Source organism: Zootoca vivipara, chromosome 4 (assembly GCF_965207765.1).
Source record: "Zootoca vivipara chromosome 4, rZooViv2.hap1.1, whole genome shotgun sequence".
In the NCBI taxonomy this organism is placed as follows: domain Eukaryota; kingdom Metazoa; phylum Chordata; class Lepidosauria; order Squamata; family Lacertidae; genus Zootoca; species Zootoca vivipara.
Window position 1 is genome coordinate 13,529,889 of NC_142587.1, and position 15,671 is coordinate 13,545,559.

At 46.1% G+C, this 15,671-nt stretch overlaps 1 protein-coding gene across 1 annotated transcript in view; it reads right to left on the reverse strand.

Annotated features, from left to right (window-relative positions):
- Window positions 1-14,053, reverse strand: part of GPC6 (glypican 6) — a 709,291-nt gene extending 695,238 nt beyond the window's left edge. Inside the window, exon 1 of the mRNA XM_035116478.3 lies at window positions 13,153-14,053. Within this exon, the coding sequence (XP_034972369.1) occupies window positions 13,153-13,315 (163 nt within the window). The 5' untranslated portion in view covers window positions 13,316-14,053. The remainder of the gene's footprint in view (window positions 1-13,152) is intronic.
- Window positions 14,054-15,671: the final 1,618 nt, after the last annotated feature.

Sequence of the window (15,671 nt, forward strand, 5' to 3'; positions counted from 1 at the left end):
AAGCAAAAGGTCGTGTTAGTGAAAGTAAATTGTACATTATTGCGCCAGTGATCTTGCTGACAATTGTCTGCTATGCCTTAGGAACAAGAGGAATACCCCCCACCCTTAAAAAAAACACCCCTCTCTCTTTTCCAGGATAAAAATCATAGATGACCACAGCAGGAAAGGAGATAACAGTTAGTGAATGCTGTTCCTGATGATTCACTAATGAGTAGGAAAACACTGCTTTCACTGTCAGATTAAGCATAACTGGAAAGAATGTTATTTTAATTAATTTTTATTGGGCTTTTAATTTTTATTCAGCTCTCCCCCCACCCAACTCACCATAAAGAGCAACAAAAAAGGGTTTAAGAAGCAAATGTAGAACATTAACCACCTCAGATCGTGCCCACTGGGATAAGTGCTTATTTTAATCCTGACCAAGACAGCAAAGATTCCAACCAAGCCAGCTTTGACCCACGAGCGTCTGTGCATTATGAAAGTCGCATAAAATTGTAGCTGCATTGTCACTGCACTGGACATTCTAGTTCTCTAGTGTCTGTCACCAGTACCACCTTATCCATAGGTAGGCAAACTAAGGCCCGGGGGCCGGATCCGGCCAAATCGCCTTCTAAATCTGGCCCGCAAACGGTCCGGGAATCAGCGTGTTTTTACATGAGTAGAATGTGTCCTTTTATTTAAAATGCATCTCTGGGTTATTTGTGGGGCATAGGAATTTGTTCATTCCCCCACCCCACCCCCCCAAAAATATAGTCCGGCCCCCAACAAGGTCTGAGTGACAGTGGACTGGCCCCCTGCTGAAAAAGTTTGCTGACCCTTATCAATTGTTATTAATTGTTAATATCTAGTTGCCATTTGGGGGCCAGACAGTTCTAAAGCCATATTTTCCAATGCGACTTTTTGGTTCCTGAAATTCATTTTGATTGTGCAGATACAAGGTAACAGATAGAAATCTACAGGATGTGTGAAAACAGTCAAGATCCAAAGATTCCCAGGCCATAGGAGCAAAAAAAAAAAAAGATTCACTTGGTCACAGGAGCAAAATGTGTCTCATGCCTGGCTACTTTCTAACACTGCCAGGAAGTAGAAAACAAAGCAGCTACACAAGAACACGAATCATTCCCAAAATATAACTATAAACAAACCTCTTATATATGTACTTCAAGTACAAACTGAATGAAGTCTGAGCTTCCTTTTGTCAGGTAATCTCATGTATAAAGGTAAAGGTAAAGGGACCCCTGACCATTAGGTCCAGTCGTGACCGACTCTGCGGTTGCGGCGCTCAACTCGTGTTATTGGCCACAGCTTCCAGGTCATGTGGGCCAGCATGGCTAAGCCACTTCTGGCGAACCAGAGCAGCACAGGGAAACTCATATATATCATGCCTAATTTGCGACAAATCAACTCTCATCTGTACATCAACTCAAAAAGAAGCCGTTCTCTTTTCTTATCTTTCATATTTGTCAGAATTTGTCATATTTCGTGGTGAACTTTAGAAGAACAGCCAATGTTCTTGAAGAGGCGTGTGGCTACTGCCTCTGGATGCATATCCAAAAAGAAATGTCGCGACGCAGGTGGCACTGTGGTCTGAACCACTGAGCCTCTAGGGCTTGCCGATTAAAGTTGGCAGTTCGAATCTGTGCAAGGGGCTGAGCTCCCATTGCTCTATCCCAGCTCCTGCCAACCTAGCAATTCGAAAGCATGCCAGTGCAAGTAGATAAATAGGTACTGCTGTGGCAGGAAGGTAAAGGGCATTTCCATGCACTCTGGCTTCCGTCATGGTATTCTGTTGCACCAGAAGTGCACATGAACTGCAAAGCTGTCTGTGGACAAACGCCAGCTCCCTTGGCCTGAAAGCCAGATGAGCGCCACAACCCCATAGTTGCCTTTGACCTTTTTACCTTTTACCTAATCCAAAACGGATTATTTTGATATTACACTATACTGAAAAGTTTAAAGGTTTCTTTGATTGCCCTTGAATCTTCCCACAACACTTGCCATCGTCTCCTGCCGCACCCTTTGATAACGACTGCCGTAGAGCATATCCAGATTGCAGTGTTTCATTAACATACGTCAGTAATGTAGAGAGCAGGGAATTATGCCAAGGAAGCTCATTGGCAACTCTTTCACCAATTTCTAGCTTCAAAAATGGTATTATTTACTAAGGAACATTGCGAGAAGCACTTGAAAGGGACATATGCGCTGGCCCCACATGACACACACTAGGTTGCAAAGCTTAAAATGAAAGATACATTTTGTCAGTCCCTCCTTCTCCACTTCTCTGAAGTTCAACAGTTTGATCCTTTGCAGCAAACATCCTTATAGCAACAGCCTTGTGAAAGAGATGGGGGTGCAGAAATGATAACAGTTATCTTCTTTGCATGCTCACTGGTCCATTTCTTAAAATATTTCACCTAGCCAGATTCTTTGATATTTTAATGTCAAACAGACAGTAAAGGTTTTTCCTCTGAACCAAGTGAATGCAGGCATCTGGTTCTGTTAGATAACGGCTAGATAACAGCCACCATGGCCACCTGATGAACAGCGATTTATATGACGTGAGTAGAAACTTTGCTCCAAGTTTTTCTAAGATATGAAACTGCAGAAATCTCGTTGAGAATTACCAGACACAATAGGGGTCACCAGAACCAAAATGGCTAAGCTGCCTCCCTGGGCTCTTTTGGGAGAAGGGTGGGATACAAATTTAATAACCAAACAATAACAATAAAAATGAGAAATTTTGCTAATTGGGTAACTCCAGGCTGACAACCCCCCCCCCTCTCAGAGTGATGCTACTTGATGACACAGCTCTCATCGTTCCTTGAGATGTCCAATTTGGGCACAGTAACACACACCTTAATTGCATCCCATTATTATTATTATTATTATTATTATTATTATTATTATTATTATTATTATTATTTATTTATTTATTTATCCCCCACCACTCTGGGCTGCTTTCAGCAAATACCAAAATACATTAAAATATCACAGATTAAAAACTTCCCTAAACAGGGCTGCCTTTAGGTGTTTTCTAAATGTCAGGTAGTTGTTTATCTCCTTGACCTCCAATGGGAGGGCGTTCCACAGGGCAGGTGCCACTACCGAGAAGGCCCTCTGCCTGGTTCCCTGTAGCTTTGCTTCTTGCAGTGAGGGAACTGCCAGAAGACCCTCGGCGCTGGATCTCAGTGTCCGGGCTAAACGATGGGGATGGAGACGCTCCTTCAGGTATACAGGACCGAGGCCCTTTAGGGCTTTAAAGGTCAGCACCAACACTTTGAATTGTGCTCGGAAACGTACTGGGAGCCAATGTAGGACTGGTGTTACGTGGTCTCGGCGGCCACTCCCAGTCATCAGTCTAGCTGCTGCATTCTGGATTAATTGCAGTTTCCGGGTCACCTTCACAAAGGTAGCCCCACGTAGAACGCATTGCAGTAGTCTAAGCGGGAGATAACTACCGGTAGAGCATGCACCACTCTGGTGAGACAGTCCGAGGGCAGGTAGGGTCTCAGCCTGCGTACCAGATGGAGCTGATAGATAGCCGCCCTGGACACAGTATTAACCTGTGGCTCCATGGACAGCTGTGAGTCCAAAATGACTCCCAGGCTGCGCACCTGGTCCTTCAGGGGCACAGTGACCCCGTTCAGAACCAGGGAATCCTCCACACCTGCCCGCCTCCTGTCCCCCACGAACAGTACTTCTGTCTTGTCAGGATTCAACCTCAATCTGTTAGCCGCCATCCATCCTCCAACCGCCTCCAGGCAGTCACACATTTGGATTACTGCAATGTGTTCTCAGTGGGGCTGCCTTTAAAAGGGGCTCAGAAACATCAACTGGCTCAAAGAGCTGCAGAAGGGTTGCCACCTTTGGTCAGGCAAAATAAATGACAAGTCAGGCAACATACGGGACAAGTCTAAGGGGAATTTGGGGGCTAAAAATTACTTTACCTGCTGCAGAAATAACTTCAAAGCAACCCATTACAATGATACATGGGCCCCCCACTCACATAAAAACTCTCTTTCCCAATCCCCCCTGCTCCCACTCGGACTTCCTTATGGGTAGGCATCCAAGGGATTGCAGCCTATAGCTTTTGGGTCCTTGTTTCAAGACACCTGGAGTCTTATAGGATCGCCCCCTAATTATTAAAATGGTGGAACTCATGACGTCTAATATTTCAATAAAAATGTAACTTCACTATGCTGCAAAAATATGAACTCTGATTCTGATTAACACTATTCTGCTTAACATTTCAGCCGAAAGCCTTAATGTAATTACATGAATCCTTCCTTTGCTAAGCAGAAAGCAATATTAGCATGCATCGTGTTCTGCCCTGTGTTACACACACACACACACACACACACCCCAAGTTGAGTGACTGCTGATCCTCCTGGGTCCACGGAGTCATTCAAGAGAACAGCAGGTAGTAATTTTAAAAACAAATTGCCCAGAAAAAGCTTTTCTTGTTGATCACTTGTTATAAGATTTGCCATTTGCAAGTAATTGGACATTCAACCGAAACTGACCTTTTATGAGAGCCAAGTGGTAATATAAATGAAATTAATATATTCTTTATTGCAGACAGATAAAAAGAGTGACCCGAGCTTTTAACACACTGCTTGACCTCTGTGGTGTTTGAACATCACCAGGTCTCTGGAACGCTACAAGGTACCCTGGGAAGAAATAAGGAGCAAAGCAGTTATAGAAATGGTTTTAGTACATTAGCACTTAGCTAATGCACAGAATACCTGCAGCTTTCACAAACCTTCCCTTTGCTTTAGATGGAAAAAATATATATAGCTGCAATACAATACACTGAAAAAAGCATCACTGAGTGGGGCTGTCACTGCTAAGGAAAGGGTGACTAGCTATCTGCCTTGTGTATGAATCTAAGAAAGGTAAAGGACCTCTGGAAGGTTAAGTCCAGTCAAAGGCGACTATGGGGTTGCGGTGCTCATCTCGCTCTCAGGCCGAGGGAGCCAGCATTCGCCTACAGCCAGCTTTCCGGGTCATGCGACCATCATGACTAAACCGTTTCTGGTGCAACAGAATACCGTGACGGAAGCCAGAGCGCATGGAAATGCCCTTTACCTTCCTGCCACAGCAGTACCTTATTTATCTACTTACACTGGCGTGCTTTCGAATTGCTAGGTTGGCAGGAGCTGGGATAGAGCACAGATTTGAACCGCCGACATTCTAATCGCCGTCTTTGTGATCGGCAAGCCCAAGAGGCTCAGTGGTTTAGACCACAGCGCCACCCGTATCCCACCTGCAAAGTTCCCATTTAAAATTGAAATAGACTACTCACTTTGTAACACCGTAAGTACTGTTTCCATTTAAACCAGGCATCCCCAAACTTCGGCCCTCCAGATGTTTTGGACTACAATTCCCATCATCCCTGACCACTGGTCCTCTTAGCTAGGGATCATGGGAGTTGTAGGCCAAAACATCTGGCGGGCCGCAGTTTGGGGATGCCTGATTTAAACTCTCTCTTTGAGGAACTCAGTTTCAACTTACAAATTTAAAGCTTTCTATTAAAAGCTTCCCCCCCCCCTTTCCTTTTTTACAGGAAATGATCAGCATGCATTTAAAGCACATTACTTTCCCCAAAGAATCCTGGGAACTGTAGTTTGTTATGGGGCTGGGAACTGTAGCTCTGGAGGGAGTAAACCGCAGTTCTCAGGATTCTTCGGTGAGGGGGAGCATGTGCTTTAAATGCATGGGGCATGTGCAACCTCTGTTTCTCACATTCTCACTCTCTTATTGCAAGGACAAAATGATGACAGATGAATTTGCAAGTCACAATGAGCCCTTCAGTGAGAATGTGGAGCACGGAAATAAATATTAGTCAGTTGCTTCTTTTTACTATTTAATGCAGGTTTGAGGAATCCATTCTACAAGACCAAGGTGAACTGAAATGCTTGACCTTCCACTTAACTGTTTCTGAGTACAACTGTGTATTTAAAGAAAATGCTTGAAGTTAAGTTTCTTCACAAAAGAAAGAAGGTTGGTAAGGCCCAAGCTCTCAATGTGGGAAAGAGTTGTGCAGTTGCATAATGAGTATGGGGCCACAGGGGAGGTTGCCCCGGATGCAAAATGGTTAGGGGCACAAAATGTCAACCCCCTGTGCTGCATGTTTCCGTCACTGGGCTCTGTTGAAAATGGCTTCTCCATGTGTACCAGGAAGTGACCTCTCCAGACAAAGGGAACAACTCTTATTTTCTTATCTCTGTGGCTGCGATCTCCTGGGTGATGTGGACACCCTTAGGGCAGTTGAATATGCATACGTACTCTGTCCATTTTCCTCCCTCCAACTACCACCCTCCGCATGGCCCTGGGCACTGGCAACCCACACTATGCCACTGGAGCTGTTTGTATCCTGTCTACAAAACTTCCTTTCCAGATATTATAGTGGAGGCATTAAAATAAGAGTGGCCAACATCTTTGCCATAACATTTGAAGCTGATCATAATCTGAAGCGTTATCTTCTATATAGGAATTTATGGTTTTAATGGAACCTCTGACATTCCAGCAATAAGTTCCACCAAAACTTAGTATAGGATGCTGCCTTGAAATGACTCAGACCATTCAGCTAGACAGCTTAGCAGAGTCATATGGGCTTCAGGCAAGGACCTTTCTAGCCCTGGAGATGCCACCATATGTGAGAAGGACAGTATCTCCATACAACACGCAACTTGTATGAAGGTCTCTGGTTCAGGACAGTCCTCAACTTCAAGGGCTCTGCAGTCCATTTCCATGTGCTCTGGGCTTCCACGTGCTTTCTGGTTTAGTCCCAGAAAGCCGTCTGTGGGCAAACACCAGCTCCCTCAGCCTGATAGCAGAGATGAGCGCCACACTCCAAAGTCGAATTTGACAGGACTTAACCATCCAGGGGTCTTTTAAAGAACCCTAAGAAGGAAGAGATGGGGTCTTGAAGTTGCCCATCAACAACACTTGGAAAGAAGCAAGCAGACATGTCATCTGCTCACAGTCTTCCCCACTAAGGGAATATGCATTGTATTTAAAGGTAAAGGTAAAGGGACCCCTGACCATTAGGTCCAGTCGTGACCGACTATGGAGTTGCACGCTCATCTCGCATTATTGGCCGAGGGAGCCGGCGTATATTGTATTATTGGCCGAGGGAGCCAGCATAATTGTATTTACATTATAGCAATTATTTCATATGCATATAGTGTAACACATGCAAATATATGTCTCATTAGGTACCCCTTTCCCCCTCTTTTTAGGCAATGTCTAAGTGACCACGATAAACCTGTATGCATTGTGTTTTATACTGGGGATATTATCTGTCCCCTCTTTCCATCTTGATCTAACATACTGCCTTCTAATCGCAAGATTCTTGCCCTTTTACTGTCATATGAAATCACACCCTCCCACGAGTAACTCCAGTTTTCAGGCCACTCAGTAATTCCTCTAGAAGATTTGCTTAAAACGATGTAAAAGATCTTGTTGCAGAACTGTGTATGGGCTTCACAGCCTTCAAAGAGGTCTCAATTTATGCAATACAATGTATTGTAGGTACTATTCGATTCATTTCTGTTCTGTGGGCTGATGATGCATTGAAGAACTGCATCCAACATTACTCACAAGCAGCAGCCTTTTAAAAGCAGTTTTCAGCAATCTCTGATCCATCAGCCTCGCAGGCCAAAAGATGATGAAGAAGAAAGCTCTTTTCACAGGGTTTTGTGCGAGACCAGCCACTGGCCCCCATATAATGGGAATTCTGCCTCTACATCCAATGCTCTAAAAAGGAATTTGCAACACTGCACATTCTCCATGTATGCAAATCCCCAAACAGATTTAGATGTATGTGTTCTGTTTCAAAATTTGCTAGCTGGTACATAAAAATTGTTACACTTAGCAATTTAGCACAAGTATAATAAGAACGTCAGAGTATTATGCTTGGAGTCACATGTTTGCTGTGGCTTCTGAACAAGATCATGAGAACAAGGAGGAAACATTACAAACTCAGAGACATCGCCACTCTAGTAGTAACACTGCATTGTTTTATAATCCAACATAAAAAAATATAACTTGAGCTTCTGGATATAAAAAGTTAAGAATGCAAGTCTTCATTCTAAAGAAAACATTCAGTTTGATACAAAAGTGACTTAATAAAAATGTTTATGAAGCATCTGAACTGGTGCTTCAGTTCAGATGTATTGGTACTCTGAGGCTGCCATACAGACTGAATCTAAATATCCTTATTTCAGCCATGCACTGTCAATCTACGATAGCCCTAGAATTTTGATCCAATGACATTAAGGATACTTTATGTACTTATTCTGACCAACACAGTATTCTTCACATTTCTTTTTTACACCCTGTTATCAAATGTATCAGCTAAACTGTTTAGACCCCCCAAAAAAGTCCACTGCAGCCTTTTTTCTATTAAAAAAGGGTAAGAATGTGCAACTGTAATAAAAGTTTGACTATTTATTTCTTGCCTTTACCTTCCACCTTTCCTCCAATGAGCTCAAGGTGGTATATATAGTGCTGCTCCTCAGAACAACCCTGTGATGCAGATTAGGCTGAGAGTTACTGACTGCCAAGTGAGAATTGGAACAATGACCTCCCAGGTTGACTAACCACTACGCCACACTGCCTCTCTATATTTGTTGATACTGAATCTAGAATCTAAAGGCTCATCCACATGTCCTGTTGGCTCCACTGCTTTCCCACCAGGGAAAACCTCTCTTTAGCACTCAGTTCGGATGTTCGCTCCAATTTAGCGTTTTTAGAGTGGGCTTTTCAAGGAGTGGGGAATAAGTGAAAGTATGGACAAGCTCTTCATCACTAAGCTATAGTATCTGATGCACAACTGCATATATTTTTTTAGAAAAACTGAACTAACTACTGAACTGTTCGTATATTTTGCATAAGGGGGCCAACAATAAAAACAGACCACGAGACCCAACTTTTCAGGTTGTTGGCAGTTTGTTCATAACAGTGACAAAAGAAACATCACAACATTTAATGCCGGCATGTCTTTCCCAAACCAGCTTTTTCTTTAATTGAGGCACTCAGCACTACGCACAAAAGAGTACACTGCCAATTACATTCCCTTATAACAATGCAGTCCTCTCTGAGGAAAGTCTACCTCTCCCTCAAATACATTGACAATCAAGCCAAACATCTCCATTAAATTGCATCAACTTGTTACTGAAGTGAGATGAGTGCCACATCCCGCAGTCTCCTTTGACTGGACTTACTGGGTAACTGTCCACGGGCCATTTACCCTTTTTTACCTTTTACATCCACAGCACTAAAAAGTCAAGAGATGCTTAGTCAAAAATAGAAAAAAAGCATCCACCTGGATCTGGTTGCAATTTCGTATTCTGCACACATCAAAGGGGAGGAGATGGTGTTGAAGTCTTAAGACAAAGTTGAAGATTAATATTGGATTTAACAGTGATTGATGTCGTTATTTAAACCAGAAACTGATTATTAGGTTCCCTAGCACTTATTTCCGCTACTTTTGCAAATACCTGAACACCAATTAATGCAGCTCGTTCAAGCTTTGCTTTGGGAGCTATCTAAAAAATGGAAAGGGGGGATGCACAAATCAAAACATTCCAGTGAGCAAATGGTAAGAGAAATCCAAACTATTCAAAATGTGATATCTGGTCTTTTTTAAGAGAGAGAGAGAGAAGCCAGAGTAAAGCAGAAGCCATCCATCAGTGACCTAAAATGAAATAACAGTCAGTCCAGGAAAAAACTTGACTGAAGAACCCAGAGGCTTTTGGTCTCAGCCAGAAGAGAGCTCTTGTGTAATTGATTAGCAACTTGAGGGGAAGTTTAGAAACGGCGCAGTGAGGCTTTTGAAAATTACTTGAAGCACAACACTTCAGTTCTATTGCTCACTTTCCTGCCTGGCTTTCAGAATCCCAATTTGGCTCAAGCCAAGGGCATTCTGGTTTGTGTTGTTGGGGTATCGGGGGAGGGGGCAAGCAAGTACTCCAAGTTCATGGTCCTACCCAGTTTTTGTTTTAGGAGAAAATGAGCCAGTACCCATCATGAAGTTGCTACAGTAAGTGCCACACTTTAAGCATTTTGTGGGGGGGGGGGATTTGAGGTGATGGTACTGTGTAGCCTTGAATACCCACAGGGAAAAAAAATGTGGTCCTATCAGTAACATCAACGTAACACAAACAATGTTCAAGTTTATGCCTGTTCCCAGACCACAAGCGGTACAAATCTGCCTCCACTTAAAAGAAGACAGATTAGAAAGAGATACAAGAGTGATGTTGTTGCATTTGCCCTCTGATTATGTCCGCGGTGCTCTAAGTGATGGCTAGATGTGGTTTGGGTTAAGGTTACCAGACACCCTCGTTTCCCAGGGACAGTCCCCAGATATACAGCTTTCTCAGCATTCACATGTACATAGCAAATAATAAGTGTCCTTGGATTCATTGAAAAAAATATGGTAACCTTAGTGTGGGTGGATTGTTCAGTTATATATGACAACAGCTGCTCCATGTCCTGTTAAGAAGGCCAGCACTTTTTAAAACCACATGCTCCACCCTAAATAACCATATACATGGAAGGCTGTAGGTCAGGGATTGTGAACACCCAGCAGCCCCAGCCTGCATTACTAATGGCCAGCAATGATGGACATCCTAGTCCAACAGCAGATGGAAGCAACCACAATGTAATGATAATCAAGAGACAAAAATAAATTAGGAGTCACCCTAGCAGTGGTAGAGCTTGATGAAGCAGCATGCTCACAGTTCACTGGCCAGAGCATTAGGTCGGGGGAAGCAAGGAAAGATGCCCAGGCTGGCACAGCAAAGGGACTCAGGTTGCACCCATTGCCCCACTCAAAACAACCCATTTCAAGGAATGGGTTTCTCCTGGCTACAACCATCAGTAGATTCTGGGAACCAGATGACTTTTTAAGGGTATATTCCCCCATCTCTTTCGGCTCTTGGCAGCTATGGTTTTCATTTAACCTTAGCCAAGTATTTAGTCCCTTTGCCATAGCCTGAGCCAACGGCGTCGAAACCAGTACCACATACTGAGCCCTGAAGCACACAGTTGCAGTCGCTCACAAAGTTGGGGCTGTGGACAATGTGAAACTTGGCAAAAGTGCAGCTTCCATAGGCTGGGAAGAGCCATGTGAATCACCCCTAATCTAAAAAAAAAGACTACAGTATCTATTTTCTAATAAATGGAGAAGGAGTGCAACAGAGTGTACTTGTGACTTTTCTGGCAAACACTGTTCATAACCATACACCCATTTCAATAAAGTTATCAAATGTAAAATCTCATTATGAACGTCTAATGTTAAAACAGAGCTTTAGAGCCAAACCAGATGTAACGTGAATCACACAGATGTAATTGAGAGACATATTTCATTAAGAAGAAAAAATGTGCATGGCTTGGGGCAGTCCTGGGTATCTTAATGCCAAGACTACAGTAAATAGAAGGGAGAGTTTAACCCTTTGTCCCCTTCTGTGGTCCTGCCAAATCATACATCACTTCTGAGATGCTGCTATCCACAACGGAAGTGAAGGCTACACACACACACACACACACACACACACACACACGTGTGTGATCCTGACATGGTTCAGGCCCCCTACAGTTGCTATTTATTTTTCTCTTTTTAAAAACCTGCATGCTAATTGCAATCAAGCAGGTAACATCCCATCTAACTCGGCCCCAGAAATACATGCACAGAAAGTCAATGGGGAAATAAAATGGCCCATTGTCAGACAAGTCTACCAGGGTCACCACCTCAAACCGAAACAGCTAACCTAGCTGGCAACCACGCAGGCCCCAGATTCGCTTTAATCCCAGAAGTTAATCAGCATGTTTTAGGAAGCGGCTGGCTGTGCTGCTCTGGAGATGTATGAATGCACCCCAGCAAACGGCCAACTATCAATATTAATTGCATCACTTAAGCCTAAGAAGGGAACAATCAGATTGAAACATGACATCTTTGAGTCTATGGTATCCCCTATGCGGACGACTTAATTCAGTCCTGGAAACTGCAGATGGTTTAATTCAGCGTTGGAAACTGGCAGGCAGCAAGTTTCACTCAGGTAGGCTGCAGCAGCTGTTCCTTCTTCTTTCAGTCCTTTGCTCACACCCGCCACAGGTCCTTCCTCCCCCTTTCTTTTCTTAATCACCCATTCATTCTGTGCACACCGAGTTCTGAAGATACAGCAGTGATAAGAGAACAGCAAGGAGCACAGAAATAGGCTTGAGAGAAAACCTGACATGCCATTACTGTGCAAAGGGGAAGGGATAACTAATCATCCTTAGCAACTCAGAATGTTAGTTGGATTTGAAGGTGGATCTTCATGGTAACTCACACCCCTAATCTTTTCATTTCCCCCAGATAGTTTGAAGTCTACGGTTGTTTTATTTCCCTTTTTTTTCCAGGTGAAAAGATGCTTTTACCGGTGCTCCACTGGAGAGGGGTAAGCAGACTCTTGAGCGAGGCAGAGCACACCCTACTGGCAAAGGACAACTGTCACGACCCCTTAATAAAGCCGGCCAGGTGCAAAATAAAAGGGGGCAACCCCCCCCCAATGCACACACAAATAAGAGACACAAGTTGGGGTCCTTCTCTGTGCAGTTTCTGTAGTCTCTGGCAGACTGCTGTGCATTTCATGAGGACGAAGGCCCCGCTCTTTTAATGAAAGAGGCAACAGGCAGCCTCACTTACACCATTTAAAAGGGACTAGAAACTTGCGTTCCACTGTGCAATTCCTTGAAGGCAACTTAGAACTTCAAAAGAGGGGGGGGGGGGAGGACAGCCTTCCCTCTGTTCTTGTCACCTCTCCCCTAGGCGAAAAAAGTGAATATCTTGCCAAATATCTCCGTCTCTTCTCTGCGCCCCCCCCTTCCCCAACTCGTTCTTCCCCCTGTTGGTCTCTTTGGAAATCTAAAACGGATTCTCTATTCACTGCACAATGAGGCAATTCATCGCCTAAGCAGCAGCAGAGTGGAAAAGGCACTGCTCTCTTTCCCTGGGAGGCGAAAGAAGAAGGGAAAGAGCGCGAGAGGGAGATCTCCAGGCAAAGCGAGCGTTTCACCGAGGGGTGGTTGTGGAGCGGGGGAGAGGAACGAAGGCAGCCTCAAGGCTACGCGAGTGCCGAGATTTCCCCTTGCCCAGGTGCTTACCTGCGATCTCCTGATAGGGGATGTTGAGCAGGCTGAATCCTTTGGCTTTGTACGCCTCCCTCACCTCGCCGCAGCTCCGCGCTTTCGCGTCCGCCGCTCCGGCGCGCAGCGACAGCAGCAGACCCAGCAGCGCCCCGAGCAGCGCCCCGATCCAAGGAACCATGATGCCCAAAAAAGGGGAAAAGAACAGACCAAAAAGAAAGAAAAGAGACACCCTTCTTCTTTCACCACCTCCTCCAACCCCCCAAAAGAGAGCCCCTCGCCAAATCCACTTGGAAAGATAAATCCCACGGAAGAGCCTTCTACCAGAGCCCCGAGTCCTGCGCAGCCGTGCGCGCCTCGACAGAGCGCACCCCCGCGGGGGAAAGAGCAACCGGGAGCCCCCCTCCCGTCGCGGCCAAACTTTGCGAAGCCGGCTGGGAAGGCAAAGGAGGAGGGCGCACCCGAGGCAGGCGAGGCAAGGCGGTAGCCGCCCGCCCCTTCTCTCGTCTCTCCGCCTCCTTCTCCTCCTCCCTTCTTCCTTCCTCGGCGGGTCCCGTTAAAGTCCGGCCCGGCTCAACGCCGCCGGTGGTGGGGCGCGCTGATCCTCGGCGCCCGGGAGCGCGGAAAGCCCGGAAGAGCGGCGCGGAAGCTTTACGCACGGGGAGAAGGAGAGCCTGGAGAGGGTGGCTTGGCTTGGCTGTTGCGCGCTGCGCTGCTGGTGCTGCTGAGAGGCGGACATCCAGGAAAGGAGAGCCGCTGCGCCGCGCAGCCTGCCCAGAACAGCAGCAGCAGCAGGCGCCTCCTGGCAGAACAGGCGGCCGCGGCAGCCTAGCAGGGAGCCGGCAGGAGCGCACGCGGGGCAGGCGGGCGAGCGGCCGAGGAACGTGCTCCACATTGCAGCGGCGGCTTGCCGGTGAGAAGGAGCGCGAAGGAAAACCCGGGATGGACTCCGAGTCGTGCCCCCCCCCCCCACACAACCCGACCGCCGTCCAACGCTGCCCGCTCCCAAATGCTAAAAACGCCCCGCTCTCTCCAGAGGGGAGGAACCCCACAACGCACGTTTTCGCCCAGAGCATCCCCCACTTTATTCATCAGGAAACCGGGGGGGGGGGGGAATCAGCTCACGCGCGGAAAGGATGGGGGGCCCTTAGCATCTCCTCCCCAAGTTAAGAACAAGGGTGCCCTGGTAAGAGGGTACCCCATCCCACCCATCAGGGGACATGTTGACCTTAAGCAGGAGAATCATCAACGATACACGGGTTTTTTTGGGGGGGAGGGGGGCTGTGGTCCTCCTGCTGATGTTGTTCCCATTGACCAGCAGACCAATGGTTAGTGGGGGGGGAGCTGGAGTGCAGCAACATCTGCAGCAGCTCAGGCTCTCCTTCCTTGCAGTGCCCTAAGGAAATGTGGGGACATCAGGGACAGCGATAAAGAGGGTGACGAACTTGGCTTTTCATCAGTCCCTTCTTCTGCGTCCTTAACATTGCCTGGGTGTGCAGACATTGGCCAGGCACAATACAGTGAAAAGCTTCTGAGAAGCTGTCTTAAACTAAGCACAACCTTTGCTCCATCTAACTCAGAATTGTCAGTTTCAGACAGAGGTCTATTCCAGCCCTACCTGAAAATGCCAGAGATTGAACCTGGGCTTTCAGCATGCAAAGCATTTCCTCCACCACTGAGTTATACCACTCCATTAAAAAAAAGGCACAGGAGCAGGCACAACTGGATTCCCTCCACCCCAGCCAGTTGATCACCTTCAGTGCCGGATTTGGGGCAGTTCTCCTGCACAGGGTGCAACACTACCAAAGACTACCAATGTCTGCCCCTGACACCTTATAACTGACTGCCAGATGTGAGGCTATGGATAACTGTTTTACCAAATCCATCTACCTGAAGGAGGACTATATGATTGGGGTATATTACCCTCTCCTTCTCATATCCTGCAGAACACGTAGCTTGGCTCACTTGCTTGAGTCACCTAGAACTACATGTTGCTGTGATTTATACTTTTGCCTCCATTTGTGGCATATTAAATATTAGGCTGACCTCCCATAATCACAGCGATTCTGCAAGGTAGATCACTGAACGCCATTATTAGTATTATTAGTACAGTGGCTATTAGAGCTGAGTAAAAGAGACTCGCTTAAGATTTGAAATAAAGATGCCCCAATTCAGGCTACATTTCTAGGAGTACGTGGAATTGTGGGGCCTTGCATAACAAGGGCCCTGGGTGGGCCAGGAAGAGTGGCTGACAGAAGACCATGGGGATGGATCTGGTGGGTTGGGAAGATCTCTGTTGGTGTTGGGAGCACTCAAGCAAGGGGACCCTGGGGGAGATCGTCAGGAGGGAATTGCTCTCACCCAATGCCATCTCCCCACAAGTCCCTGCAGCACAAGGCACAAGTTTTGTCTCAAACTCCAGGGCTATCTGAGGCAGACTCTGGGAGAGGGATACCCTGCCTGTCTCATCTGCCTTTGAGGAGGCAGCAATACCTCCTCCATCACCCAGCTCCCAGAGGTACTAACACGGGCATTGT